The 25896-nt window shown below is 46.8% G+C and overlaps 2 protein-coding genes and 1 long non-coding RNA gene across 4 annotated transcripts; 2 read left to right on the top strand and 1 right to left on the bottom strand.

The window, feature by feature from the left end:
* Nucleotides 1–2078: 2078 nt before the first annotated feature.
* On the bottom strand, nucleotides 2079–4800 carry LOC132447093 (uncharacterized). Its single transcript, XR_009523032.1, has 3 exons — nucleotides 3718–4800; nucleotides 2776–3001; nucleotides 2079–2385 (listed from the first exon to the last, which is right to left on the bottom strand). It is a non-coding gene; the product is annotated as an uncharacterized LOC132447093 (long non-coding RNA).
* Nucleotides 4801–8375: 3575 nt separating this feature from the next.
* On the top strand, nucleotides 8376–13295 carry LOC132446257 (ankyrin repeat and SOCS box protein 3-like). The gene is made up of 8 exons (XM_060036454.1): nucleotides 8376–8564; nucleotides 8658–8767; nucleotides 9062–9194; nucleotides 9614–9791; nucleotides 10110–10340; nucleotides 10558–10827; nucleotides 11777–11910; nucleotides 12088–13295. Exons 1-8 carry the CDS (start codon nucleotides 8462–8464, stop codon nucleotides 12267–12269), a joined length of 1341 nt encoding a protein of 446 aa, XP_059892437.1. The 5' UTR covers nucleotides 8376–8461; the 3' UTR covers nucleotides 12270–13295.
* Nucleotides 13296–17226: 3931 nt separating this feature from the next.
* On the top strand, nucleotides 17227–23834 carry LOC132446256 (ankyrin repeat and SOCS box protein 3-like). 2 transcript variants are annotated; one of them, XM_060036451.1, is made up of 10 exons: nucleotides 17229–17662; nucleotides 17904–18071; nucleotides 18165–18274; nucleotides 18592–18724; nucleotides 19123–19300; nucleotides 19620–19859; nucleotides 20413–20682; nucleotides 21712–21845; nucleotides 22024–22211; nucleotides 23082–23834. In XM_060036451.1, the coding sequence occupies exons 1-9, from the start codon at nucleotides 17488–17490 to the stop codon at nucleotides 22203–22205; spliced, it is 1590 nt and encodes a 529-aa protein (XP_059892434.1). In that variant the 5' UTR covers nucleotides 17229–17487; the 3' UTR covers nucleotides 22206–22211; nucleotides 23082–23834. The 2 variants fall into 2 exon arrangements, with proteins under 2 accessions (XP_059892435.1, XP_059892434.1); XM_060036452.1 differs by lacking the exons at nucleotides 20413–20682; nucleotides 23082–23834 and having other exon boundaries at nucleotides 17227–17662; nucleotides 22024–22740.
* The last annotated feature ends 2062 nt before the right edge of the window (nucleotides 23835–25896 follow it).

Genomic DNA, 25896 nt, shown 5'->3' with positions numbered 1-25896 from the left:
TATCACAGCCCCAACCAACCCTCTATATCCTGGGCACTTCCCCAACCAGCTCAAAGATGTCCTCCTCGTGATGCCCTAACCAGTCCAAGGTCAGCTAGTGATGCCCCAACCAGCCACGGATCACCTAGTGATGCCCCAACCAGCTCAAAGATCACCTGACAACACCCTTACAAGCCCACTATCACCTTGTCACGCCCCGACCAGCCAACAATGACCTGGCCACGTCTCAATTAGCCAACAATGACCTGACCACGTCTCAACCAGCCAACAATGACCTGGCCACGTCTCAACAAGCCAACAATGACCTGGCCACAACCCAACCAATCAACCATCACCTAGCAATGCCCCAATTAGTCAAAGATCACCTGACACCTAAACCCCTGACCAGTCAACTATCACCTGGCGATGCTCAACCGCCCACCTTCTAGTTGACCTGGCAGCATGCAGAAAGAGACTGATGGCCTTCGCTCAAAAACACACTCCAACTGTAGGTTAAAACATAACTGCTCCACCCTTCCAAAGTGATCTTAGAGATAAATAAATAAAAATGATGTATCTGTAATTACTATTGAATCTCAAAACAGAAATCCTGTTGCATCTTATAAATAGTAAAGTTGGGAGTTAGGGTGTAATTTCTGAATGGGCCAGCTTCCTGTAGTCATCTGGGCTTGAGTTCCACACTTTAGCCAGACTCCGAATCCAGTCCTGCTTCTTCTAGACCAGAGGACGTTCAGCCACAAAGGCCCAACGGGCTCCTCTCTAAAGAAGTAGGCCAATAGCAGGGCTTTCTCCTTTCAGGAGTCGTGAAACGGTGGTCACTGATCCCCGTTCTGATCTGGTTGGGAAAGTGTTCCCCAGAAGGTCATCTTTTAGACCCTGACATGGTGTGTGCAACCACACACACATTAGGCAACCATCACGGGTATTTGCATCTCAGAATAAAAAAAACCTTGACCTTCTTCTTTACTTCATAATGTTCTGAGAGGGTGTGTGGCACAAGACACACAAAACGATTGATTTCATAATATGAAAAATGTCCCTTTGAAATCGGGCTGGGGCAATGTTGAAACAAATCAGATAAATACACAAATACAGAACTACTAGAATTATACTCCGGTAATATATCTCTATCCAGATAAATATATATAGGCCTACAGTGTATATATATATATATATATATATATATATATATATATATATATATATATATATATATATATATAGAGAGAGAGAGAGAGAGAGAGAGAGAGAGAGGAGAGAGAGAGAGAGAGAGAGAGAGAGAGAGAGAGAGAGAGAGAGAGAGAGAGAGAGAGATCTATCTATCTATATAGATGTATCTCTCTCTGTATATATATATATATATATATATATATATATATATATAGACACTATATATAAGAAAAAGATAAGAAATTCATGTTTGGAATGAAAACCAGTAATTGAACAAGGATGTGGGCAGACAGGTGAGCGTCTGAGCACCAGGTGAGCGTCTGAGCACCAGGTAAGCGTCTGAGCACCAGGTACCTTCAGTGAGAAGAGAGGGGCTGAGGTCCCGGTCCAGCATCTGCCACATCTCCTTCAGAGATCCCTCTGTCGCTACTGACGACAGCAGGGGGCAGGAGGAGCTGGAGGGCGGCTGGGATCCGGTGTCACCACCGCCGCACAGTTCCGGAGGGATGTCCATGCTACTCAACCTCTAAAAAGGAGCAGCAGACAACAAAGATGGGACAAACTCACAAAATAATTCACTTGTATACATGTATGCCTTTTATTGTACACATAAATGTAGTTCTGGTTGATGGTTGGCTTTTTTATTTTCGTTATAACTTATGATAAACGCCCTCCGTACTGCTCTCCTGGTTGGCGCACACACGCAAGCACACCCACACTTCAGTACACAGTGCCCCCCGGTGGCCATAGAGAACAAGGACGACCCAGGAGAGTCGAGAATAATATGTGCAAGAGTGGAGATATAGAAATATATTGTTTCATAGAAAATAACCTCGAAGCGATGTATATCTTATTTCAAATAAAAAGATTTCTTTGTAGTACAAAGTTAAGCCTTGAAGTCGGCAAAATGCAAAGTGCTGCTACACAGAATAATTTATTGTATGAAACTTAATGAAAACACTTATGAGTTTAACCAAACAATACTCTGATGAAAACACTCTTAGCAGCAGCGTAACATCATGGTGATTGGCCCGGTGCAAATGTTGTGCCCTCGCCCCCCGCCCTAAACACAAGCACCCACAAGCAAATTGCGCCCTGGACAGGACTTCCTCTTCTCCAGCTCCTCCAGGGTGGGCGGGCGGTGGTCCAGCTCCCCCCTCTCTCTCTCCCCAGCTTGGGACTCCTTTGCTCTGGCAGAGCCTGGCCCCTCTGTCCCTGGAGGACCAAGCGGTACGTTACAGGTCTCATCATAGGGAAATCATTATTCCATATCAGGAGTTAAATAATACGATTCTGGCCCCTGCAATAAGCTAATCGTGAAAGGGAACAAAAATATATGAACAGTTACAACTCAGCAATTGCTTTACTAATATAGTTGTTTTATATACAGTGGGCCCCCCAGGTTATGAATTGAATCGATAATCTGTGAAAACCTGTGAATAGCAGTAAATAATAGTAATAATCCCAATGTATTAAAATGTACCAATTATCAATGTGATTATCGAGATTGTCATTATTTTGCAGACCCAAGCGTCTAGTCCAGATGTTGGAGTACTGTCTAGTTGAATCCAGATGTTGGAGCAAGGTGTGTGTTGAGTATCGTACCCTCTGGTCCAGATGTTTGGAGCTGGGCACGGAGCCCGTACCCATGGCGATGGGCTGCTGCTTGACCCGGGTCAGGCTGGCGATGTCACCCACCGCCTGCTTCAGCTTGGGGCCGTCAGCCCCCGCCGACACACCCCGCCCCAGGCCCCAGACACCCTGGAGAGACGAGCTGCCCCGGCAGGGCCTGGGTCTCCTCCCGGAGGCGGAGCTGTCCCCCCATCTCACGCTAGAAGAGGAGGACCAGAAAGGACAGACACTGAGGCAGTGGGCAACGCAGTTGTTGTTGTATAAAGGCTCTGTCCATGAGTCAGAACCGGGAAAGAATGGATGGTATATTATGTTGAGGAAGGGAGAATGATAACCGGATCATGAATCGGAATATAATGAATTTAAGGGACATTATATAGAGATCTGTAGAATCATTTAAACTTGTTCTTGAAACTAACACTATCGTGAGTCATGCATCTGTGTGCATCAACCTCTAGCTTCCAATCTATGTAGGCACAAGTAGCCTACAAGTTATGAATTATACTTTAGAGTAGACACATGACTACTAGCAATGTCCCTCCTACTAGCAATGTCGAACTTTAGGGCTGACACCTGTGGTCAAAACAAAGTAGGAGAGGAGTCTGTGGACAGTTGACACATGAATATAATTATGCGACCAAAATGATAAAATTAAGCCATAACTGGAATGGAACTCAATAAGCTACTGACCACTCTAAAGTATGAGCATGTGTGTGTTCGAAAGTAATGAATGAATCCATTTCAGTCTGCACAGCGTGCTTCTCATCCTCATCCTTTGGCACATGAAACAGAAACTGGACTTTGTCTGATAAGCCATGGTACGCAGCATTTTTTTTGTAATTTGTTACAATTCAGAATATAATAGCCTATATTTTAATTCACTTAACATGAAGAATAAATATTATTTAGGCCTACCTGGTTTCTCAGAGCAACGGTCTCCAGGTTGTTAAGAATGTTTCCTTTCCTTTCTCTTCCTGCTCTTTTCTCTCCTCCTCCAGCTCCATCTCTGCTGCAGCCAGACGCTGCCATGAGACCGGACTCATGGAGGCTCATTTAGGGCCTATTCACACCAGGAAAGTCCTTAGTTCGATCCTTATGGTCCGGACCAAAACGCAACATTAGTTTTTGGTTTGGTGCGGTTCCTTTTCACATTCACATTGCATTGTCTCCTTTTCAACAGACCGAGACAGATATTCAACGGATATTCGGCCATTCTTTTTCTATGGAAAACAGCTTTTTGCTCAATAGCTTCCGAGTTATGGGACCCACAGGCCCAAGACCAATGTAGACCTGTCCTACTATGTGGTACTAACAACCCACACCTCACTAAAAATGTATAGTTTGCACCTCCTATTTTATTAAAATATTTTTAATTTTATAAAACGAAGCATCAACAACTTAGTTAGCGTACCGGGAGTTTATTAAAAAAATACTGTTTTCAGTCTTTTTCTATCCGAGTCAATAACCGGGAGAACAAAGTTATTTTCTATTCGATTGCTAAACACAGTTTTCTAAACTTCGTCCGAAGATCTCAAAGGGCTACAGGTTAAAAGCAAAAATCAAAATTAAAAGGGGGTTTAAAAACATCTAAGAGTGGGAGCCAAAGTTTTTTTTTTAAAAAACAAAAATGTTTAAGACTTAAGACTTTTTTAAAGCAATCAGGTAATTCTCATTCACCGACAAATAGGACTTCTCCATGTTGGTTGGGATTTTGATGATAACAAGAGCCGTCATAACATATGGTTCAGAACAACAACGATCAGCGAGCCATTATAACATGATATGGTTTAGAACAACAACAATCATTGATATCCAAATCAGTGAGAGCCATTTAGAGACAAGCAACAGCAGCAGCAGGTTGACGTTAAGTTAAAACCTTCATGTTATAATTAATATGCATTCTGTGCTTATTAATGGACATTGATGATACTTATTAGATATTCAAATTCAAAACGACTCTGCAAGTTTAGATTTTGTTTTCATGTCATAAGGCGTTATTTCATGTCAGTAATACTGGTAAGACATACTCCATACTTTTCATCATGTTAAAGGCCCACTATGCAACTTCGGGCATTTCTTCGCTGTTTTCTTGGTTTACCACGCACATTTCTCTACAAAGCGTCCCCTACAGCTTCGTAGTAGATATTTTAAAACACTGTCGTAACAACTCGTTGACGATCCTTCCCCATGCACTTCTACGAGAGCCATGTCAGAATCAGAATCAGAATCAGAAAGGATTTAATTGCCAAGAAGGATTTTACACCAACCAGGAATTTGGCTTGGTGATCAAGGTGCATACATTAAGACAATAACAATGAACAATGACGAAGATATATTGTGGCATCCCGCCACGTGGTCCCCGGCCTGGACGGGCCCGGGGTACCGTAGAGGGCGGGGTGTACCACCCCCACCCACCAGCCGGCGAGAGAGAGCAGCCCTTTCGGCACCCCAATCAGGGTGATTGGGGGACACCTGGCCGAAAGCACGGGGGCCATTTTAAAAGGAGGCACAGCACAGCACAGCACAGCACGGGTCGGGAGGAAGAAGGAAGCGCTCGGGTCCTCGTGCAGCTAGAGGCCCACGGAGGCCCTAGAGACCGTGAGAACCCTGTTTGATTGAAGTGGATTGTTAATAAATGCCTGCAATGGCTTATCCAGCACACCAAAGTGTCGTTTGTCCGTGGAACCCGGCTCATTTGGGTAGCGGGTTACCACAATATATATATATATATAACACCATATAAACAAGCAGGAACATAAGCAATCAATTAAAAAAGGATCAAATAGAATAAATAAATTAAAAACTAAAGTAAAGATACAAGAATTTAAGAATTTAAGATACAATAATATAAGAATTTACATATTGGTGATGGGTATGAGTGCCAGAGTCAGTGTCAGTCAGTGGGGGTGGTGGTCCTGGGACTTGTTAAGGAACCCAACTGAAGAGGGGAAGAAACTGTTCAAGTGGCGGGAGGTTTTGGTCCTGATGGACCGCAGCCTCCTGCCAGAGGGGAGAGTTCCAAATAAACTGTGACCAGGATGGGAGGGGTCGGCCATAATCTTGCGTGCCCGCCTCAGAGTCCTGGAGCTGTGCAGGTCCTGGAGGGATGGAAGGTTGCAGCCAATCACCTTCTCCACAGAGCGTATGATACGCTGCAGTCTGCTCTTGTCCTTAGCCGTAACAGCAGTGTACCAGACAGTGATGGATGAGGTGAGGATGGACTCAATGATTGCAGTGTAGAAGTGCACCATCATAGTCTTTGGCAGGTTGAATTTCTTCAGCTGGCGCAGGAAGAACATCCTCTGTTGGCCTTTTTTGGTGAGGGACCTGATGTTGATGTGCATTTCTTTTCAAATAAGCCGGCGAATGCGTGGAGCCATGTCCGAAGTAGATGTTCATAAAGTGTAGGCAAGACTATACATTTTTAAAATGGTGTATTTCTATTGCAATAAACATAAATCCATCCTTTTTTATAGTTGACGGGGAGAATTTATATCCTAGATTATAATTGTTTTATCTTAGGTTGAACAGAACAATCAGTGTAAGTGTTGGCCAACATAATAATCTAAATAAACAAGAACCTGGATTCGGGGATTCAGTCTGTGCCTGGGGGACGAGACAGACGAACAGCAAAACACCCATGGAAACAAAGGTGTTTATATGGTTGCAAGCTAGAAACATACAGGGCTCACAACAAAACGGTCGAGAAAACCATTTTTACAGGGCTCACAACAAAATGGTTGAGCAAACACATTTGTACAGAGACTATCAACATCAAGAATACCACGAAGACAAAGGCCACCCAAGGGTACTTTCAATTTCAAAAGCAACACGGCCAAGTCGACGTCTGATTTGCAGTCTTCTTTTTCTTTCAGTTCACGCTATTCCTGAAAAGCTTGCCCAACATTTACTCGTGTCTGGCCTCTCTGTCGGTCAGTCCCCCTTTTCTCTTCTTCTGTTCCTCCAACATTGGGTTTCTCTGTCTCTTTTTAGTCGGCTGATCTATGATGAATGTAACAATCCCTTAGTTACTTGTGTTTATATCGAGCCGGTTCCGTGTTTGGGGGTCTGTGCCGTAAAGCAATTCGTTACTTCGCGAGACCAGAGACTCCTGCGAGAGTGGGCGGCGGGTCGCCGGCAGAAACATATTCATTTTCTCCGGCAAGTTGCGCAAGGGGGAGTCGAAACAACGAACAAAAATGTATAGAACCATCGCAATGACTCTTAGCCTGTTATATTAAGGTAAATCAAGCCAAAAAAGTTGCATAGTTCCCCTTTCACTCGTATCTGATCTCTTTTCTGGTCCATTCTTCTTTTGTTCCACGACAGTCGCCTCTTGGGTCCCTTATCAGTCGATTGATCCATGATGAATGCAACAATTGCCTCGCAACTGGCTGTTTATATCTAGCCGGTGCCATGTTTGGGGGTGTGTCTGTGCCGTAAAGCATTTTCGACTACATTCTGACTACATTTTCGAGGCGCGATTGGATACTTCCGCTGCGTCACATCCGGATTGTGTCGGTCCGAACAGAGCAAGTTGCATATGCGCTTTTTCCTTGGAAAGGCGACATGGGGCAATGACACACCCACCAAACGACCCAGAAATGGTTGCAGAACCATCAGAATAACTCTCAAGCAGCATAATTAATGTAATTTGGCTAAAAAAGTTGCATAGTGGGCCTTTAACTAGTTGCGTTCTGTCGCCCGCTGTAATGCTGTAAGTCCCCACTAGGTGAAACTGTCCCCCAGGATTTGTGTTTCAGAGAAACAGAAAGTGTGTTACCTGTCAGTCACGCGGAAGCAACAATGTTAGTTTCTCTTTCATTTTTGTGGACATCGGTCCCAACTGCTAAATCTAAACAAGCCAAAACAAAAACCATAGTCGTCCTCCTCACGGAGTTCGAGCGTTAACTTCAGCAACTTGTAACACTTCGTGTGTGTTTTTAAGACAGTGTGTTTAAAAGAAAAAGGGGGGGGGGGGGGGAAAGGCAATTTAGGCTATATTTGAGTCAGGAGATGGATGAAGGTCGGTGTGTGTTCACGGCTGCTCGCCGAGGGGACAGAGATCTCCTCCGGACGTTACTCCTCCATCGCTCCGTGGAGGAAAGGAGCGACCACGGCCTCACGCCGCTGCACGAGGCCGCGCGGGCCGGCCAGACGGGCTGCGTCCGGGAGGTCCTCAGCATGGCCGGCAAGTACTGAGTACTGTCTCTCTCTCTCGGTGTGTGTGTGTGTGTGTGTGTGTGTGTGTGTGTGTGTGTGTGTGTGTGTGTGTGTGTGTGTGTGTGTGGGCCGTTGCTACAATTCCTGGGCCCCTAGACAAGATTTACTGATGGGCCCCCCTGCGCTGAATTGTTGAGGGGGGGGGGGGGGCGCTATGGTAGTACTATGGGCTGGTAGTAAAATAAAAAATTAAAATATATATATATTTTTTTGTTTTTGTGGGCCCCCCCTGGGCTGTGGGCCCCTAGAATCGTCATCACCTTTCACCCCTTATCGACGGCCCTGTGTGTGTGTGTTATATAGGGGATGAAATAAAGTTCTTATGTATCTATCTCCTTGCCTTATTTAAAGTTGTCATCATGCCTTTACAGCCGCCTCTGGCGTCTTCATCGAGTATGTGAACACACGGGCAACCAACGGCCAGACAGCGGTGTTCATGGCCGCAGCCGAGGGCCACACGGACGTCGTGAAGCTCCTTGCGACCGCCCGCGCGAACATAAACGTCAAGGACGCATCAGGCCTCACGCCGCTCCTCGCCGGTGAGGACCTAGCCTGCGCTCCTCCAGTTAAACACTTGGCTTGTTGCTGCGGGAGGGTGTTAATGTGATGGTTTTTTTTTTCTCTGTGTACAGCCGTTTCAAACGATAAACCAGCGACGGCCATGGCGCTCATTAGAAAGGGGGGAGCAGTCCATGTAACAGATGCCTCTGGGCAGTCTTGCCTTCACCTTGCCTCCGCTCAGGTAGAACCTCACACCCTTACTGCCCTCTTGGTTCTAAACACCAGCTAGGGGCTGGAGGTTTGTTTAAAAGCAAATTCTAGTTCTTGCATAGAAGTTGTTGAATCACCAAGCCACCAGTTTATAAAAGGTCTCTCTCTCTCTCTCTCTCTCTCTCTCTCTCTCTCTCTCTCTCTCTCTCTCTCTCTCTCTCTCTCTCTCTCTCTCTCTCTCTCTCTCTCTCTCTCTCTCTCTCTCTCTCTCTCTCTCTCTCTCTCTCTCTCTCTCTCTCTCTCTCTCGTCCCATTACCTTCTCAGGGCTCTATTGTGCTAGTTTCCATGCTGTTACGCTTTGGTGCGCTCAACCGTCGCAACGTGGAACAGAAGACGGCCTTATATCTAGCAGCTGAGCACGGTCACCACAAATGTCTGGAGATGTTGGCCGCTGCAGGTGAGCTCACATCTCCCTATGGCAGCAGTTGATCAAGGCCAGACCATTCTTGTCACCCTTAAGGTGCAAATTGCCTCCGAAAACTCCCAACATGCAACTACAGAATGTTAGCCAACACCAATTCTATACATTTTGCAACAAAAGTAATCTGACCACAGCTAACCACCATCACCAGGTAGAGCACGCTGACCGTTGGTTGGTCGTAGGACGTTTCTTGTTGGCGACTATATACGCTATTGGTAGAATTTGGGAGTCACTTCGGGCTGCGTGCTAAAGTTGGATGTTGGAGTTAATTGGGGCAGTGTGAGAGCTTCTAGATGCTATTTTGTAAATATTCTAATATCCATTAAGAGTCCCAGTGGCGCCTTGGAGGAGTTCCCTAAACTGTGGAGTGAAACTTTGTCTTAACTTAACAAAAGGCGCAAACGTTGAGATCCAAGCGACGGACGGCAGCACTGCCCTGATAGCCGCCACGGAGGCTCAGTCGGAGCCATGTGTCGATGCGCTGCTGAAACACGGAGCCGATCCAAATGTGGTATGCCGCGAATACTGGCCTCCGCTCGCCATCCATGCTGCCGCTGGGGGGGGCAACATCAAGTGAGTCCACGTCAGTAACCCAGAGATTCCAATGTCCACTGAATATGAAACCCAGGTAGGGGTGCTAACAAGTGCTGGAGTACACCAGTCGTTTGTGGTCATTTTTCCGTCATGCGTGATATATATTCTGTTATAGATTTTGGCAATGTTTAGAGCAGGATATTGGAAACATTCCAAGATGTAGCCAAAATGAAAACGTTATACGTTGTTGTGCATGATTCTGGATATTCCCGCTCCGAATGAACCATGGTGATCACTGGTGTGTACTCACTGGTATGGCCCTGACCCACCTGTATCCGTCTCCCTCTGTCCAATCAGCATCCTGCGGCGGCTGGCGGCGGTGACGCGGCGGAGGCTGGGCAGCAGGGGGGTGGTGAGCCCCTTGTTCTTTGCGCTGGAGAAGCCCGAGATGCTGGAGGTCCTGCTGAAGGAGGGCTTCAGCCCCGATGCCGGCCGGGCAGACTGGGATTGCGAGGACGATTACGACGCAGATTCCCCGCTGGGCCAGGTCCTGTACCACATGGTGAACGAACCAGCGTTGAATCATAGGTAAAACTAGAATACACCTTGAAAACATAGAGTTAACACCTAGCCATCACTGTTGAGGACACGTTTTTCAAGGTAAGGCGAAAAGAAACAGTGTTTTGTTATTAATTATTTGAGAAGCCAGCCTTCTCCCCACTCCAAACCGGTGGTGTACGGTGCATTTCAACGGGTCTACGGTGTCGGTAGACACATCTTTCAAACTTTTATACCCCCCCACCAGTCGGTGCATGAGCCTCCTGATGCAGGCGGGGGCGCCCCTGACGGAGGAGTGCTGGCTGCTGAGTCTATCGGACCCGTGCGTGCTGGACCTGCTGCTGGCCCAGAGGTGTGAGGACCAGGGGAAGGGCCCCGGGGCCCGCCCCCTGCTGTCCGGCGAGGAGCTGGACATGCTCGTGAGCGTGGCAGAGGAGGACGCCACGGAGGCGGGCTCCTGGCTCCCGGCCCTGCTGGAGAGCGGGCTGGACCCCAACGCTCTGCTGGAGCCCGCCTTGTAAGACTTCCTCCACCTCTCTCCACCAGCGTACCAGAGGCTCGTCTTTACAAAGGGGCTTTTTGATCCTTTCCAGGGCAGTTTTATTACATGATGGGAAACACCTTTTTTCTTTGGGACCTGACGGACCAATCTTCAATGACCTCAATGATTCTTATTCAGTCAAACTTTATTTAAAGAAATTCACAAACAAAGGACAACTAAAGCCGCAGCTTGTACTCAACCTAGAGCAGGAACAGGGAGCCCATTTTCTTCCACACAGAGACGGGTGGTGTAGTTTGCGATGCAAGGCGAGTTCTACATCAGAGGCAGCCATCTTTGTTGTTGTTGAAAATGCCTACAAGGCCACCTTCTGCATTGTCATCGTACTATCCCGCCTCATATTAGATAAACGGTTGTGATTGGTTGGTCTATCTTGTACCGGGCAGAAAACATTTTTTATGGGAGGGGAGCCAGAACGTATCTGCAGAGAAACATGAGCTTGCAGGATTGGTCTGGTCTCCAGGCTATAGAGAGGGAGTCATCAGATCTAATGTAAACCAGTCTGCTAGTGGTGCTGGGTTTAGGATAGTTATGACATAGTGTCTAATCGGGATCGACCGATATGGATTTCTTAGGTCTGATACGATACCGTTTTTTTTCCATCAGCCTTAGCCGATGACCGAAACGCTGATACCGACTTTCTTGAGCCGATATTTGGATACTGCTTTTGCTCCCTCAATTTACATCATAAAGATTACACAATGATGATGTAACAAATGTTACAAGTCTCAATTTAAAACGGGAACATTTATTGAATCATCTGTAGATCTTGCCGTGAAAAAAATCGGTCAAAATAAAATCGGCCGATGCCGATACACGTTAAAAACGCAAATATCGGCCGTCCACTAGTGTCTAATGTCTCCAGGCTCTGGTGATAGTTGATACCCCTCTGCTTTGCCCCCCCCAGTCTGGAGGAAGCCCCCAGCGAGGCGCTCACCTACCTCCTAGAGATGGTGGACCGGTCCACTCTGGGCCGGCTGCTGAGAGACGTCCTGGAGCAGCGGCAGAAGATGAAGACCTGGACGCCTCCCGCTCACCTCGGTCAGCACCGCAACACACGCACACACACACACACAGTATTATTTAGCGATTTTGTCCAATTCAAATTGATTTCCTTGTGTGTTTAACCTTCCTCATCACAACCGCTCCTCCGCACCACTTCTCTCTCTCAGTGTATCGCTGCTTTGTGGAGTTCAAACCGTGTGTGTGTTCTTGTAGAGTGGGTTCCCTCGCTCTTCCACCTGTGTCGGGTGCGGCTGCGGGCCCACCTGGGTCCAGACGTGCTGATGAGGAGCCCGGCGGTGACCCAGCTGCCCGTTCCTCTTCTTCTCCACGACCACCTGCTGTTTGCAGACATCAAAGCACCAGGGGACCCCCACTCAGGATCACCGTCCGACTAAAAACTGGTTCGGTCCGGTTTGGTTATCCGATCGATGGACATTTTGCAAGTGTATTTATCGTGTAGTTTGGTTTGTGTATACAGTTTTAAAATGGCTTCTTGTTCATCTTGTATCTTAAGAAGTGTTTGATAATTATTTATTAAAAAGAAAACGTTCTGCCTCAAGAAAATGTAAAAGTGAATTCCGGCGGAAATCGAACCCATGGGTCTTTATCGGCTCGAAACCCCATAAAATAAGCCCTCCAGACACTTTTTCTTCGTTGATAATCGAATATACAGCTTGCCCAAAGTTGCCCGGAGCAATGTAACCGCCGGCAATAGAGGGCGCTAGGGCGCCGCCCCTCCGTGAAACATTCACTTGAATTTATCTGCCAACTATGAATCAACTATTATAAATACAAAATAAACCAACAAAAATACATAGCGTTTATCCTCGTTTAATTGTGTGATAGACCGTACTTGCCACTGCCAGCAACCATTTATATGCGTCTGAACGTCAATGATTTGGGCTAGGCTAGCTATTGGTCATTCAAAATAAAGCCCTCCTCCAAGTCAGGGCGTCGGCCACGTTGAGGTCAATGTAAGCTCAGAAATGTTTAGCTGTCTATCAAGCAGAGACAGCTTTTCATTGGTGCAAGAAAATTCGCCCTCGGGTCGCACCAGTGTGCGCCCCAGGCCAATGGTATCTGTAAGTGCCATTTTGCCATATTGTAATTTAGACTTAGATATTATTAGGATTTAGATATTATATATTTAGATTAATATTTAGTGATTGTTTATTAATTATATTGATTAACTAATTGTTTTGCATAGTTTTGCATTTTAGTTTAATAACTGTTTAGTGCACTTGTTTTCATTGCTTATAATTATTAGAGATGCATAGGACATTGGTTGCTATAGAGGGTTCTGTTATGCCGTAGCATTGAGGGAGAGTAAAACTGCGGGTTTTGTATCATTGTGGCATTTAGTAAAGACGGAGCAAACGCACTGTTTTTCTACCGTCGTTTCAACAGTAAACACGCATAGACCTCGTTCTTTCTGTCAAAGAGTGGTTCATCGACTGAATATGTTTAGGGGTGCCCAGGGGCGTTTCTAGGTTTCTGAAACATCCGGGGCTTAGCCCAAGAGGGAATAGGACAGTGCAAATTTTGTTGTTTACTTTATTGCGCATGCAAAAAAATAATTCATAATGCTTTACCTAAATAAACAAAATAGGCAGGTAATTATAGCTTTGAATAGCTACCTGACTGCTGCTTAGACATCTAAAGTTCCATTCAAGTTATTTCAGAGTAAAATGAATACAAGTGAGACAGACCTTACATTACCTATATCAGGGGTGTCAAACTCATTTTCACAAAGGGCCACTCTATGATGAAATGATAATCACACTAATTATTAGTTTGCTGACATGCCTTCTTTTTAATCCAGAAAGTAAAAACAAAATATCTATGAATATATTGTGTACAACCTGCGTACAGGGTCGGCTAGGTTTCATTTCAACATATTGGGGGACAGATTATAGGTTGGGGGTATGGGGGTGCTCCCCCAGAATTTTTTGAGTGTCAAACACTTAATTTCCTGCATTCTGGTGGATTTTTATATTCATCTATCTGTGCCTTTTCTGCATCATTTTCTAGTGGAATTTTCTTTTTTTCTGTGAACGAAAAGACAACATTCAGGTTCCTAAAGAAACAACTATTATGGAATATAATGCAGTAAGGCTCTCAGGCATCCTGGATTTTTCAAAACTTAAAACATATCACATGTTTTGGGTATTTCTTTTTTAGGAATCATCACTCAGCACCAGTGTTAACTATTTTTTACACTTAACATTGGTAATGAAATGAAAGCCACCATTGGAATTGAAAAGGGTGGGCAGCTAGCTAGTTAGCTAAATTGTAACTTAAGGCAAAAGTTGGAAACAAATCATGTTAGCATTCATCCTTAGACAATTGACCAAATCATCAATATTGGCATGCTATTTAGCCTCATAGATTGGCCTTTTTACAACCCACAGAAAACTGACATATTTTCTTCAATGCAAGTTCATCAATTCATGGCTTAAAATCTTGAGCAGTAGAACAGAAATTCCTAGCAGTAAGCTACGCAAGAGTCCTAACAAATGGGAGCATGTGCGACGTGCGGATATGGCACAGGCTCTGCATGCAGCAAAAAAAATAAATAAATAAAATAAAAATAAAAAAATTTACAAAAAAGATTCGGGGCTAATCCAAAAACATCCTAGTGACGCCACTGGGGGTGCCCAACCAGTCGATCGCGGTCTACCAGTAGACCGCCGATAGATCCCAAGTCGACCGCGAGGGGTGAAGAAGAAAAAAAAAAACTTGCGCGGGTCATATACGCGCGGTAGCGCATGCGCTGTCAACAGTAGTTGAAAGCCGTCAACAGTAGTTACGCAGTCCTAAACGTTGGCATGGCTGAGGGGAAACGAGTTAAGACCTACCATTTTCACCCTGAGTGGGAGGAAGATAATATTGATTATTGTTGAGAAGACGCCGTGTGCAGACGGAATGAAACCCCCACTGAAGTCCGTAGGTCCACGATACAAACCACCACCACCACCACCCCCCCCCCTCCACGATACAAACCACCACCACCACCACCACCCCCCCCCCCCCCCCCCCCTCCGCTTGAATGTAGGTTTGACTGGTAGATCTCGGGAGGTTGGCTACTTGAAAAGTAGATCTTGGGTCGAAAAAGGTTGGGCACACCTGGTTTAGAGCTATTTACGTATGCACAACAAGGGAGTTTTAGCCACTACAGTATCACTTACCTTTTTTGTTATCACCACATGATTGGACAATTCAGCGATTCAATCAAATAGGCTACCTTCCTCAGCATCATTCACGCAACACAACTACATGTAGAGAGGAGATAGATCGCTAACTAGCAGAGAGTTGTAAGCAGTTTCCAACCTTTTCAGTTGAGGAATTGGACTCCCCAAGCAATGTTATACTTAAAAAGGAGCAAGTAAGTTACATATTAATTTAGTTATTCGGCCTGTAGCATGTAAACAAAATGAAGCAACTGTCCCATATTTCTAACTGCATTTGAAGTAGACATTGAGACTCACAAAAAATGGACGCTATAGGACAGTGATCATGATTTGTCTCAATATCTGAATAACAACAATGGGTCAAATAGCAATGGCTGATGGAATGGCCATAAAGTAGGTCTGTATATTGTAAGCTTGTCCAGGCCCTGCAAGTCAGGCTGTAGGCTGTGAATCTGAATGAATAGTAGGTCATAGGTGTTAGGGAAGTTGCGGGTGAAGGCAGGCAGGTAGGACCCAAACGCAGACGGTTTCAGAAAACGGCATGTTACGTATTTTAAGAATCTAAGCTACCCACACATAGACCCAATGAATTAGGACCAAACATATAAGCCGTAAATACTATACATAGCCACAAGGGGAGCAATACCTTATTGGAGGCTGCTCCAGCCACAGATAGCAGCGCTTTTATATATACGAAGAAGCCGAAGCCAGTACGGCACCCCGGCCACGCCCACTTGACGGTCTTTACCTGAGGACAAGGGGTGGAGATGGCCAGAGATCAATAGGTAGACGACAGAGAGCCCCCGGGCCTTAGCCCGGGGGGCTTGAAGTAGATCACGGTATTTTCCTCTCACACGTGTTAGATTCAATTCCCTCCGTATAGCTTCACTTACCATGCCGAAACATGCCGACGACTTTATAATAAATGAAGTGAGTTTAAAGCAACCCGGGATTGGACAACTTTCTTCGAGAATACTCAATAGGCACTTTAATCACGCCTAAAGGCTAAGGCACAGGAATCAGGGAACTCGGGAGACAACAGGGAACTCGGGAACACGCAGGACTAGCCACTACAAACAACCACAGACAACCACAATGACAGCACAAGGAACAAAGGAAAGACGAGGGCTTAAATAACAAACACAACGAGGAACAGCTGAGACACATTAGGGGAGGGAACAGTAATCAACACAGGAGGGAAACACACACACCCTGACAATAGGTGATGGGTAGCGGGCGGCCATCCCCAAAATGCACCAGAATACAGGAAATCTAATTGACCAAATAATTTTTTTTCTGGGGGAGGGACCCCCGGACGGCCGGAGCCCCGTCTTTTACCGCGCACCACCAACATTTATCACCAGCTGCCACTGGTAACAGCCCAAATGACTTCCATGTTATTGGCTAGGGGCACAGTGAACGCTTCCAAATTGGCATTTTTTTTTACCTCTAATATTGCTCAAAATAGCACCAAACCTCTGCAGTAGCATTATTAGGGTCACTATAACGAAGCATCAACAACTTAGTTAGCGTACTGGGAGTTTATTAAAAAATGCTTTTTTTTATCTGAGTCAATAACCTGCAGAGTCAAAGTTATTTTCTATTTGATTGCCGAACACAGTTTTCCAAACTTCCAAAACTTTCCAGGGAATAACTAGTATAGTCTCTATAATAGTCACTTTTACTTTCACTTTAGAGAAGGGTACTTTCTGAGAAGGTCATTCTCATTCACCGACACATGACTTCTCAATGTTGGTTGTGGTTTTGATGATAACAAGAGCCATAATTTATAACATGATATGGTTTAACAACAACGATCAGTGATATCCAATCAGTGAGAGCCATTTAGAGACGGGCAACAGCAGCAGCAGGACGACGTTAAGTTAAATCCCTCATGTTATAATTAATATGCACTCTGCTTATTAATGTGGACATTGGTGATAGGCCTACGGATATTCAAATTCAAAACGACTCGACAAGTTTATATTTAGTTTTCATGTCCTGAAACGTTATTTCACGCTCGATTTTTTAAACACGTGTCAGTAATACTGGTAAGTAAGTCATACTCCATACTTTTCATCATGTTAACTAGTTGCGTTTTGTCGGCCGCTGTAATGCTGTAAATCCCCTCTAGGTGACACTGTCCCGCAGGATTTGTGTTTCAGCAGAGGAACAGAAAGTGCCTGTCTAATCAGTCACGCGGAGGCAGCAATGTTAGTTTCTCTTTCATTTTAGTGGAGATCGGTCCCAACAGCTAAATCTAAACAAGCCAAAACAAAAACCATAGTCGTCCTCCTCACGGAGTTCGAGCGTTAACTTCAGCAACTTGTAACACTTCGTGTGTTTTTTTAAGACAGTGTGTTTAAAAGAAAAAAAGGGGGGGGGGGGGGAAAGGCAATTTAGGCTATATTTGAGTCAGGAGATGGATGAAGGTCGGTGTGTGTTCACGGCTGCTCGCCGAGGGGACAGAGATCTCCTCCGGACGTTACTCCTCCATCGCTCCGTGAAGGAAAGGAGCGACCACGGCCTCACGCCGCTGCACGAGGCCGCGCGGGCCGGCCAGACGGGCTGCGTCCGGGAGGTTCTCAGCATGGCAGGCAAGTACTGAGTACTGTCTCTCTCTCTCGGTGTGTGTGTGTGTGTGTGTGTGTGTGTGTGTGTGTGTGTGTGTGTGTGTGTGTGTGTGTGTGTGTGTGTGTGTGTGTGTGTGTGTGTGTGTGTGTGTGTGTGTGTGTGTGTGTGTGTGTGTGTGTGTTTGTTTGTTATGTAGGGGATGAAATAAAGTTCTTATGTATCTATCTCCTTGCCTTATTTAAAGTTGTCATCATGCCTTTACAGCCGCCTCTGGCGTCTTCATCGAGTATGTGAACACACGGGCAACCAACGGCCAGACAGCGGTGTTCATGGCCGCAGCCGAGGGCCACACGGACGTCGTGAAGCTCCTGGTGACCGCCGGCGCGAACATAAACGTCAAGGACGCATCAGGCCTCACGCCGCTCCTCGCCGGTGAGGACCTAGCCTGCGCTCCTACAGTTAAACACTTGGCTTGTTGCTGCGGGAGGGTGTTGATGTGATGGGTTTGTTTTTCTCTGTGTACAGCCGTTTCAAACGATAAACCAGCGACGGCCATGGCGCTCATTAGAAAGGGGGGAGCAGTCCATGTAACAGATGCCTCTGGGCAGTCTTGCCTTCACCTTGCCTCCGCTCAGGTAGAACCTCACACCCTTACTGCCCTCTTGGTTCTAAACACCAGCTAGGGGCTGGAGGTTTGTTTAAGTTTGCCTAAAAGCAAATTCTACTTCTTGCATAGAAGTTGTAGAATAACCAAGCCACCAGTTTATAAAAGGTCTCTCTCTCTCTCTCTCTCTCTCTCTCTCTCTCTCTCTCTCTCTCTCTCTCTCTCTCTCTCTCTCTCTCTCTCTCTCTCTCTCTCTCTCTCTCTCTCTCTCTCTCTCTCTCTCTCTCTCTCTCTCTCTCTCTCTCTCTCTCTCTCTCTCTCTCTCTCTCCCCCCCATTACCTTCTCAGGGTTCTAGTGAGCTAGTTTCCATGCTGTTACGCTTTGGTGCGCTCAACCTTCGCAACGTGGAACAGAAGACGGCCTTATATCTAGCAGCTGAGCACGGTCACCACAAATGTCTGGAGATGTTGGCCGCTGCAGGTGAGCCCACATCTCCCTATGGCAGCAGTTGATCAAGGCCAGACCACTCTTGCCTCCGAAAACTCCCAACATGCAACTACAGAATGGTAGCCAACACCAATTCTATACGTTCGGCAACAAAAGTAATCTGACCACTGCTAACCACCATCACCAGGTAGAGCACGCTGACCGTTGGTTGGTCGTAGGACGTTTCTTGTTGGCGACTATATACGCTATTGGTAGAATTTGGGGGTCACTTCGGGCTGCGTGCTAAAGTTGGATGTTGGAGTTAATTGGGGCAGTGTGAGAGCTTCTAGGTGCTATTTTGTAAATATTCTAATATCCATTAAGAGTCCCAGTAGCGCCTTGGAGGAGTTCCCTAAACTGTGGAGTGAAACTTTGTCTTATCTTAACAAAAGGCGCAAACGTTGAGATCCAAGCGACGGACGGCGGCACTCCGCTGATGGCCGCCACGGAGGCTCAGTCGGAGCCGTGCGTCGATGCGCTGCTGAAACACGGAGCCGATCCAAATGTGGTGTGCAGCGAATACTGGCCTCCGCTCGCCGTCCATGCTGCCGCTGTGGGGGACAACGTCAAGTGAGTCCACGTCAGTGACCCAGAGATTCCAATGTTCACTGAATATGAAACCCAGGTAGGGGTGCTAACAAGTGCTGGAGTACACCAGTCGTTTGTGGTCATTTTTCCGTCATGCGTGATATATATTCTGTTATAGATTTTGGCAATGTTTTGGAGCAGGATATTTGAAACATTCCAAAATGTAGCCAAAATGAAAACTTTATACGTTGTTGTGCATGATTCTGGATATTCCCGCTCCGAATGAACCATGGTGATCACTGGTGTGTGCTCACTGGTACGGCCCTGACCCACCTGTATCCGTCTCCCTCCGTCCAATCAGCATCCTGCGGCGGCTGGCAGCGGTGACGCGGCGGGGGCTGGGCAGCGGGGATGGGGAGGTGAGCCCCGTGTTCTTAGCGTTGGAGAAGCCCGAGATGCTGGAGGTCCTGCTGAAGGAGGGCTTCAGCCCCGAGCCCCAGGCCGGCTGGGAAAACGGGGAATACGAGTATGATTACGACGCAGATTCCCCGCTGGGCCTGGTCCTGTACCACATGGTGAACGACCCAGCGTTGAATCATAGGTAAAAATAGAATACACCTTGAAAACATAGAGTTAACACCTAGTCATCACTGTTGAGGACACCCTTTCAAGGTAAGGCGAAAAGAGTATTTTGTTATTAATTATTTGAGCAGCCAGCCTTCTCTCCACTCCAAACCGGTGGTGTACGGTGCATTTCAACGGGTCTACGGTGTCGGTGTGTACCACTGAGGAACCCCTGTAGCGACCACATGAAACAAGAGTCGCTGAGTGGATGAGGGTGGGCTGGCCTCCTTGTTTGACACCCTACCAAAAAAGCCTAGCTGAAATCCCAATGAATACGTTAAAGTAACTCCTTATTGAAAAAGAATCAACTTCTGATAAGGTCCACAAAGTATAATCAAAGTAATAATTACAGCGATCCAACGTTACAATCAAAAGACTTTCACAGGTGGAAAACAGCTGCTTAAGAGTTATTGAGCATCACCGCACATTTCCACGTGACCCAGCTCTCCATCACACCGCAGTCACACTACATAACCTTCCAAACCCCACAAAGGACGATGAAATGATTCCTGGCTCCACCCCCCCACCAGTCGGTGCATGAGCCTCCTGATGCGGGCGGGGGCGACCCTGACGGAAGATTGCTGGCGGCTGAGTCTATCGGACCCGTGTGTGCTGGACCTGCTGCTGGCCCAGAGGTGTGAGGACCAGGGGAAGGGCCCCGGGGCCCGCCCCCTGGTGTCCGGCGAGGAGCTGGAGGCGCTCGTGAGCGTGGCAGAGGAGGACGCCACGGAGGCGGGCTCCTGGCTCCCGGCCCTGCTGGAGAGCGGGCTGGACCCCAACGCTCTGCTGGTGCCCGCCTTGTAAGACTTCCTCCACCTCTCTCCACCAGCGTACCAGAGGCTCGTCTTTACAAAGGGGCTTTTTGATCCTTTCCAGGGCAGTTTTATTACATGATGGGAAACGCCTTTTTTCTTTGGGACCTGACAGACCTATCTTCAATGACTCCAATGATACTTATTCAGTCAAACTTTATTTAAAGAAATTCACAAACAAAGGACAACTAAAGCCACAGCTTGTGCTCAACCTGGAGCAGGAACAGGGAGCCCATTTTCTTCCACAACAAAGACGGGTGCCGCTGGTGTAGTTTGTGAATCGTCTGGCGATGCAAGGCTAGTTCTACGTCAGCGGCAGCCATCTTTGTTGTTGTTGAAAATGCCTACAAGGCAACCTTCTGCATCGTCATCGTACTATCCCGCCTCATATTAGATAAACGGTTGTGATTGGTTGGTCTATCTTGTACCGGGCAGAAAACATTTTTTATGGGAGGGGAGCCAGAACGTATCTGCAGAGAAACATGAGCTTGCAGGATTCGTCTGGTCTCCAGGCTATAGAGAGGGAGTCATCAGATCTAATGTAAACCAGTCTGCTAGTGGTGCTGGGTTTAGGATAGTTATGACATAGTGTCTAATCGGGATCGACCGATATGGATTTTTTAGGTCTGATACCGATACCGTTTCTTTTCCATCAGCCGATGACCGAAACGCCGATACTGACTTTCTGGAGCCGATATTTGGATACTGCTTTTGCTCCCTCAATTTACATCATAAAGATTACACAATGATGATGATGTAACAAATGTTACAAGTCTCAATTTAAAACGGGAACATTTATTGAATCATCTGTAGATCTTGCCGTGAAAAAATCGGTGAAAATAAAATCGGCTGATGCCGATACACGTTAAAAACGCAAATATCGGCCGTACACTAGTGTCTAATATCCCCAGGCTCTGGTGATAGTTTATACCCCTCTGCTTTGCCCCCCCGTCCACTAGTGTCTAATATCTCCAGGCTCTGGTGATAGTTTATACCCCTCTGCTTTGCCCCCCCTAGTCTGGAGGAAGCCCCCAGCGAGGCGCTCACCTACCTCCTAGAGATGGTGGACCGGTCCACTCTGGGCCGGCCGCTGAGAGACGTCCTGGAGCAGCGGCAGAAGATGAAGACCTGGACGCCTCCCGCTCACCTCGGTCAGCACCGCAACACACGCACACACACACACACACGCACAGTATTATTTAGCGATTTTGTCCAATTCAAATTGATTTCCTTGTGTGTTTAACCTTCCTCACAACCGCTCCTCCGCACCAGACTTCTCTCTCAGTGTATCGCTGCTTTGTGGAGTTCAAACCGTGTGTGTTCTTGTAGAGTGGGTGCCCTCGCTCTTCCACCTGTGTCGGCTGCGGCTGCGGGCCCACCTGGGTCCAGACGTGCTGATGAGGAGCCCGGCGGTGACACAGCTGCCCGTTCCTCTTCTTCTCCACGACCACCTGCTGTTTGCGGATATCAAAGCACCAGGGGACCCCCACTCAGGATCACCGTCCGACTAAAAACTGGTTCGGTCCGGTTTGGTTATCCGATTGATGGACATTTTGCAAGTGTTGTTATCTTATATTATAGTGTAATCTGTTGGGTTTGTGTATATAATGTTAAAAAGGGCTTTTGGTTCATATTGTGTGTTAATAATAAATGTGATAATTATTTATAAAAAATAAAAATGTTATGTTAAAATGTCAACGGTAAACAGGACTGTATTTGTATCGATCCAGAGTATACTTTGCACTGCTGATTCACTTTCAATAAATAATCTGTTCAGTAAAACTTGTTCATCATCTTTAAGGCAGAAAACGCTTTCCTGCGTTGTTTGTGTTTGGGTTGCTTTCAGACAGATCCCGTCAGAAAGCATATTTGTTTTTAGTCCTGCATACAAGATGCTGATTGGCTGTGGAAATTCACACCGAGCCACCCAGCAATCAGTCACTCAAGTATCACGCAGAACTCGAACTTGGGGGGAACTCACTGTAGAAAAAACGAATAAATGCATATATACATAAATATTACATTTCAAAGTAAATCCTGGGCTGCATTGGCCTGGCTCTGCCCGCCTGAGTACTTCTGCTCAATTTTAATTTCCCTTCAGTACTGGGTCTGGGTCTGCGGTATAGAGTGGCGAAGTAACGCCCCTTCTGGTAGAGCCCATGGGACCTATGAGATAGAAAAATATGAGTGGGTTTCAATGGAGAGAAAGTAACCCATCTTGGAGCCCTCTCATCCACGATTAGTACGATGTCTCCCTCTCCCACATTACTCCTCTTCTCCAGACACTTCTGCCTTTCTTGAAGTAGGGGCAAGTATTCTCTGGACCAGCGCTTCCAGAAGCTGTCAGAGATATACTGCACCTGCCTCCCTCTTCGTTTTGAATATAGATCCTGCTTCTGAAACACACCTGGAGGGAGTGCTGGTTTTCCCTTGAGCAGAAGATGATTCGGTGTCAGTGGCTCGAGGTCGTCCACGTCATCAGATGAATGGTAAGGGCTCTGCTGTTGATCACTGCTTCTACTTCACACATCACATTCATTGTTCAGTGACTGGAGCTTCAGAAGGTTGGTAAGTATCTTCCGACTGTTCTTATCTGCCGCTCCCAGATACCACCGTGGTGCCACCCGGCAGGCGGGTTTGAAGATCCAAGTGACTCCTCTTTGCAATCGAGCCTCAGAGATCTGAGACTGGTTCCATTCATTCATCGCCCGGCGGATCTCGTGTTGTGTAGCTACCAGGTTCGTTCCGTTATCGGTTCTCATAACCTCCCCTTGTCCTCTTCTGGCTATGAAACGCCCCACTGTGTTTACACACGAGTCGGTGTCCAGAGAGTGCGCGATTTCTATGTAGACTGCTCTGACTGTAAGGCAAGTAAACAAGACTCCATAACTCTTGACTTGCACGGGTCCACGATTTGCTTCAAAGGGGCCGAAATAGTGCACACCGACGATAGTGAACGGTGGATGGTCAGGCAGTAGACAATCAGGTGGTAGACTCGCCATTTTCTGTTCACTCACAGCAGCTTGACACAGCTTGACACACTCAGCCGAGCAAGGGTATGGGTTCTCCCTCCATGTCCGATTTCCTCATGAGCGTTCCTGATGATCAGGGTCGTGATGTGGTGATTCTTGGCCAGGATAGCTGGATGCTTTGTGTGTTCTGGCAAGGCTGCCCGGTGCAATCTTCCACCAACCCGGAGAACCCTATCTTGGAGGAAGGGATCCAGTTTCATGATAGAACTGCTTCTCTTGATCTTTTCCCCTTTCTGCAGAGTGCGAAGCTCCTCATGGAAGGTGTGACTTTGGCTGAACTCAATGATCACAGTTTATGCTCTTCTGAGATCCTTGGCAGTCAAACGGGTTCCTTTCAAGGTAGATCTCCATTTCTGCATATGGTTCTCAACTGTCTTGATTTTCATATCTTGACTTTCTGAAGACTGGGCTTGAGACTCAAACGTCTTCCTTGTTACGCTCAGACTTCGAAGCAGCTCCTTCAGCCTCAACATCCAGGTGACTGCCTTCTTCAGACTGTGCCAGTCGGAGTAGTGATGAGTCAGTTTGAAGGGGGGGGTCTGTGCTTGAGTCAACAGTCTTTATAATGTTCACACTGGTCGTACGCTTCACATCCGCGTCGTCTTCACTTATCTCTCTTGAGAACTCTGATAGGACAGGCCAGTGAGACTCACTCTTGGCTATTAAGTCAGGACCTTCAATCCAGTTCTGACACTTTATGAAGTGCTCTGCATTCAATCCTCTTGATGCGTGATCAGCTGGGTAAGAAGCCGTGTTGACATACTTCCATTGTGCTGGCCTTGTGTTCTCTCTGATTGTCGACACTCTGTTCGCAACAAATGTTTTAAAACGAGCGCCGTCGATGTATCCAGAGGACGTGGTGGTTTCTGTCCATAGCACAGACTCTTTAAGGTCCATCCCAAGCTCTTGTTTGATGAGTGTATCCATTTTCACCGCAATGGTAGCCGCGGTGAGCTCGAAGCGTGGGACTGTGAATGATTTAAGCGGCGTTACTCTGGCTTTTCCTAGAAGAAACGAGCAATGAACTCGACCGTGGCTGTTCTCGACGTGGAGGTAAGTGACGACGCCGTAGCCCTTCTCGCTAGCGTCGGAGAAATTATGATGTTGTGCTGACGTTACTGGACCAAAACCCTCTGGCTTGATGCACCTCCTGACAGAAAAGCTAGCGAACTGGCTCAGATCAGACAGCCAGGCGAACCATCTGTTTGCCACATCTTCTGGAATCTCTTCATCCCAGGTAAGTTTAAGAGAAGAATGAACAAAGACAGGAATCCAAGGGGGTCGTATACCGAGCTTAAGACCGAGAGGATACCTCGTCTGGTGATTTTCACGTGAATATGGAACTTGAAAGAATGTGAATCTATGCACCAGTCCATTCCAAGGGCCCTTTCCATGGGTGGTTCATCCCGGTCCAGGTCTAGATTCTTGATCTCCTTTGCTCTCTTGTTCGGGAAGTGATGACAGGCTGTAACTTGACCACTTGGTCAAGCGGAATCCTCCACTCTCACACTGTGCAATCAGGTCCTTGGTCAAAGTAATAGCTTTCTGCTCGTTGACGTTGAGACCAGGCAGTGATCGATGTAGAAGTGCTTTAGGACTGTAGACACTGCTTCACGTGATGACCTGTCTTTTCCAGCCTCTGCAGTCCGTCTTAAAGCGTAGGTGGCGCAGCTCGGGCTCGACCTGGCCTCAAACAAGTGGACCACCATCTTGTACTCGCGCGGAGGCTGACTCAGCTCTCCCTGTGGCCACCAGAGGAATCGTAGAAGATCGGTGTCCTCATCAGGGACTCTTGGTTGATGGTACTTCGCTTCAATGTTGGAGATGAGTGTGTGTGTGTTCGAAACCTCGTCAGGACGCCAACCAGACCATTAGTGAGGTCCGGACCCTGTAACAGTTCCTCGCTCAGTGACTTGCCTTTAAACAAAGCAGCCCAATAGAAAACAACCCGCAGCTTTCCCTTTTGTGAATGGGTCATGCCGTGATGGGGGATGTACCATATTCCGCCGTTGTTGCGGTTGCGCTCGTCTTCAGAAACTTCCACTGCGTAGCCTTTATTCAGCAGCTTTGACATGAAGGTCTTGTAGTCATCGTGGAAACTGGAGTTTTTGGCAAGTTTCCTTTTCAAGTTTGATGCCCATTGCTCAGCAACACATTGGTTGTTTGGCAT

Source organism: Gadus macrocephalus, chromosome 18, assembly GCF_031168955.1.
Source record: "Gadus macrocephalus chromosome 18, ASM3116895v1".
Lineage (NCBI taxonomy): Eukaryota > Metazoa > Chordata > Actinopteri > Gadiformes > Gadidae > Gadus > Gadus macrocephalus.
The sequence above is the reverse complement of the archived record's forward strand: the minus strand, read 5'-3'. Positions and strand labels throughout refer to the sequence as shown.

Bases quoted from the DNA above. Each gene is read 5' to 3' on its own strand.
- LOC132446257 (XM_060036454.1), top strand. From the start codon at position 8,462: ATGGCCGCAGCCGAGGGCCACACGGACGTCGTGAAGCTCCTTGCGACC. The intron at 9,195-9,613 runs GTGAGCTCACAT...ACTTAACAAAAG, and splicing joins GGAGATGTTGGCCGCTGCAG to GCGCAAACGTTGAGATCCAA. The intron at 9,792-10,109 runs GTGAGTCCACGT...CTGTCCAATCAG, and splicing joins GCTGGGGGGGGCAACATCAA to CATCCTGCGGCGGCTGGCGG.
- LOC132446256 (XM_060036451.1), top strand. From the start codon at position 17,488: ATGGATGAAGGTCGGTGTGTGTTCACGGCTGCTCGCCGAGGGGACAGA. The intron at 19,301-19,619 runs GTGAGTCCACGT...CCGTCCAATCAG, and splicing joins GCTGTGGGGGACAACGTCAA to CATCCTGCGGCGGCTGGCAG. The intron at 21,846-22,023 runs GTCAGCACCGCA...GTGTTCTTGTAG, and splicing joins GACGCCTCCCGCTCACCTCG to AGTGGGTGCCCTCGCTCTTC.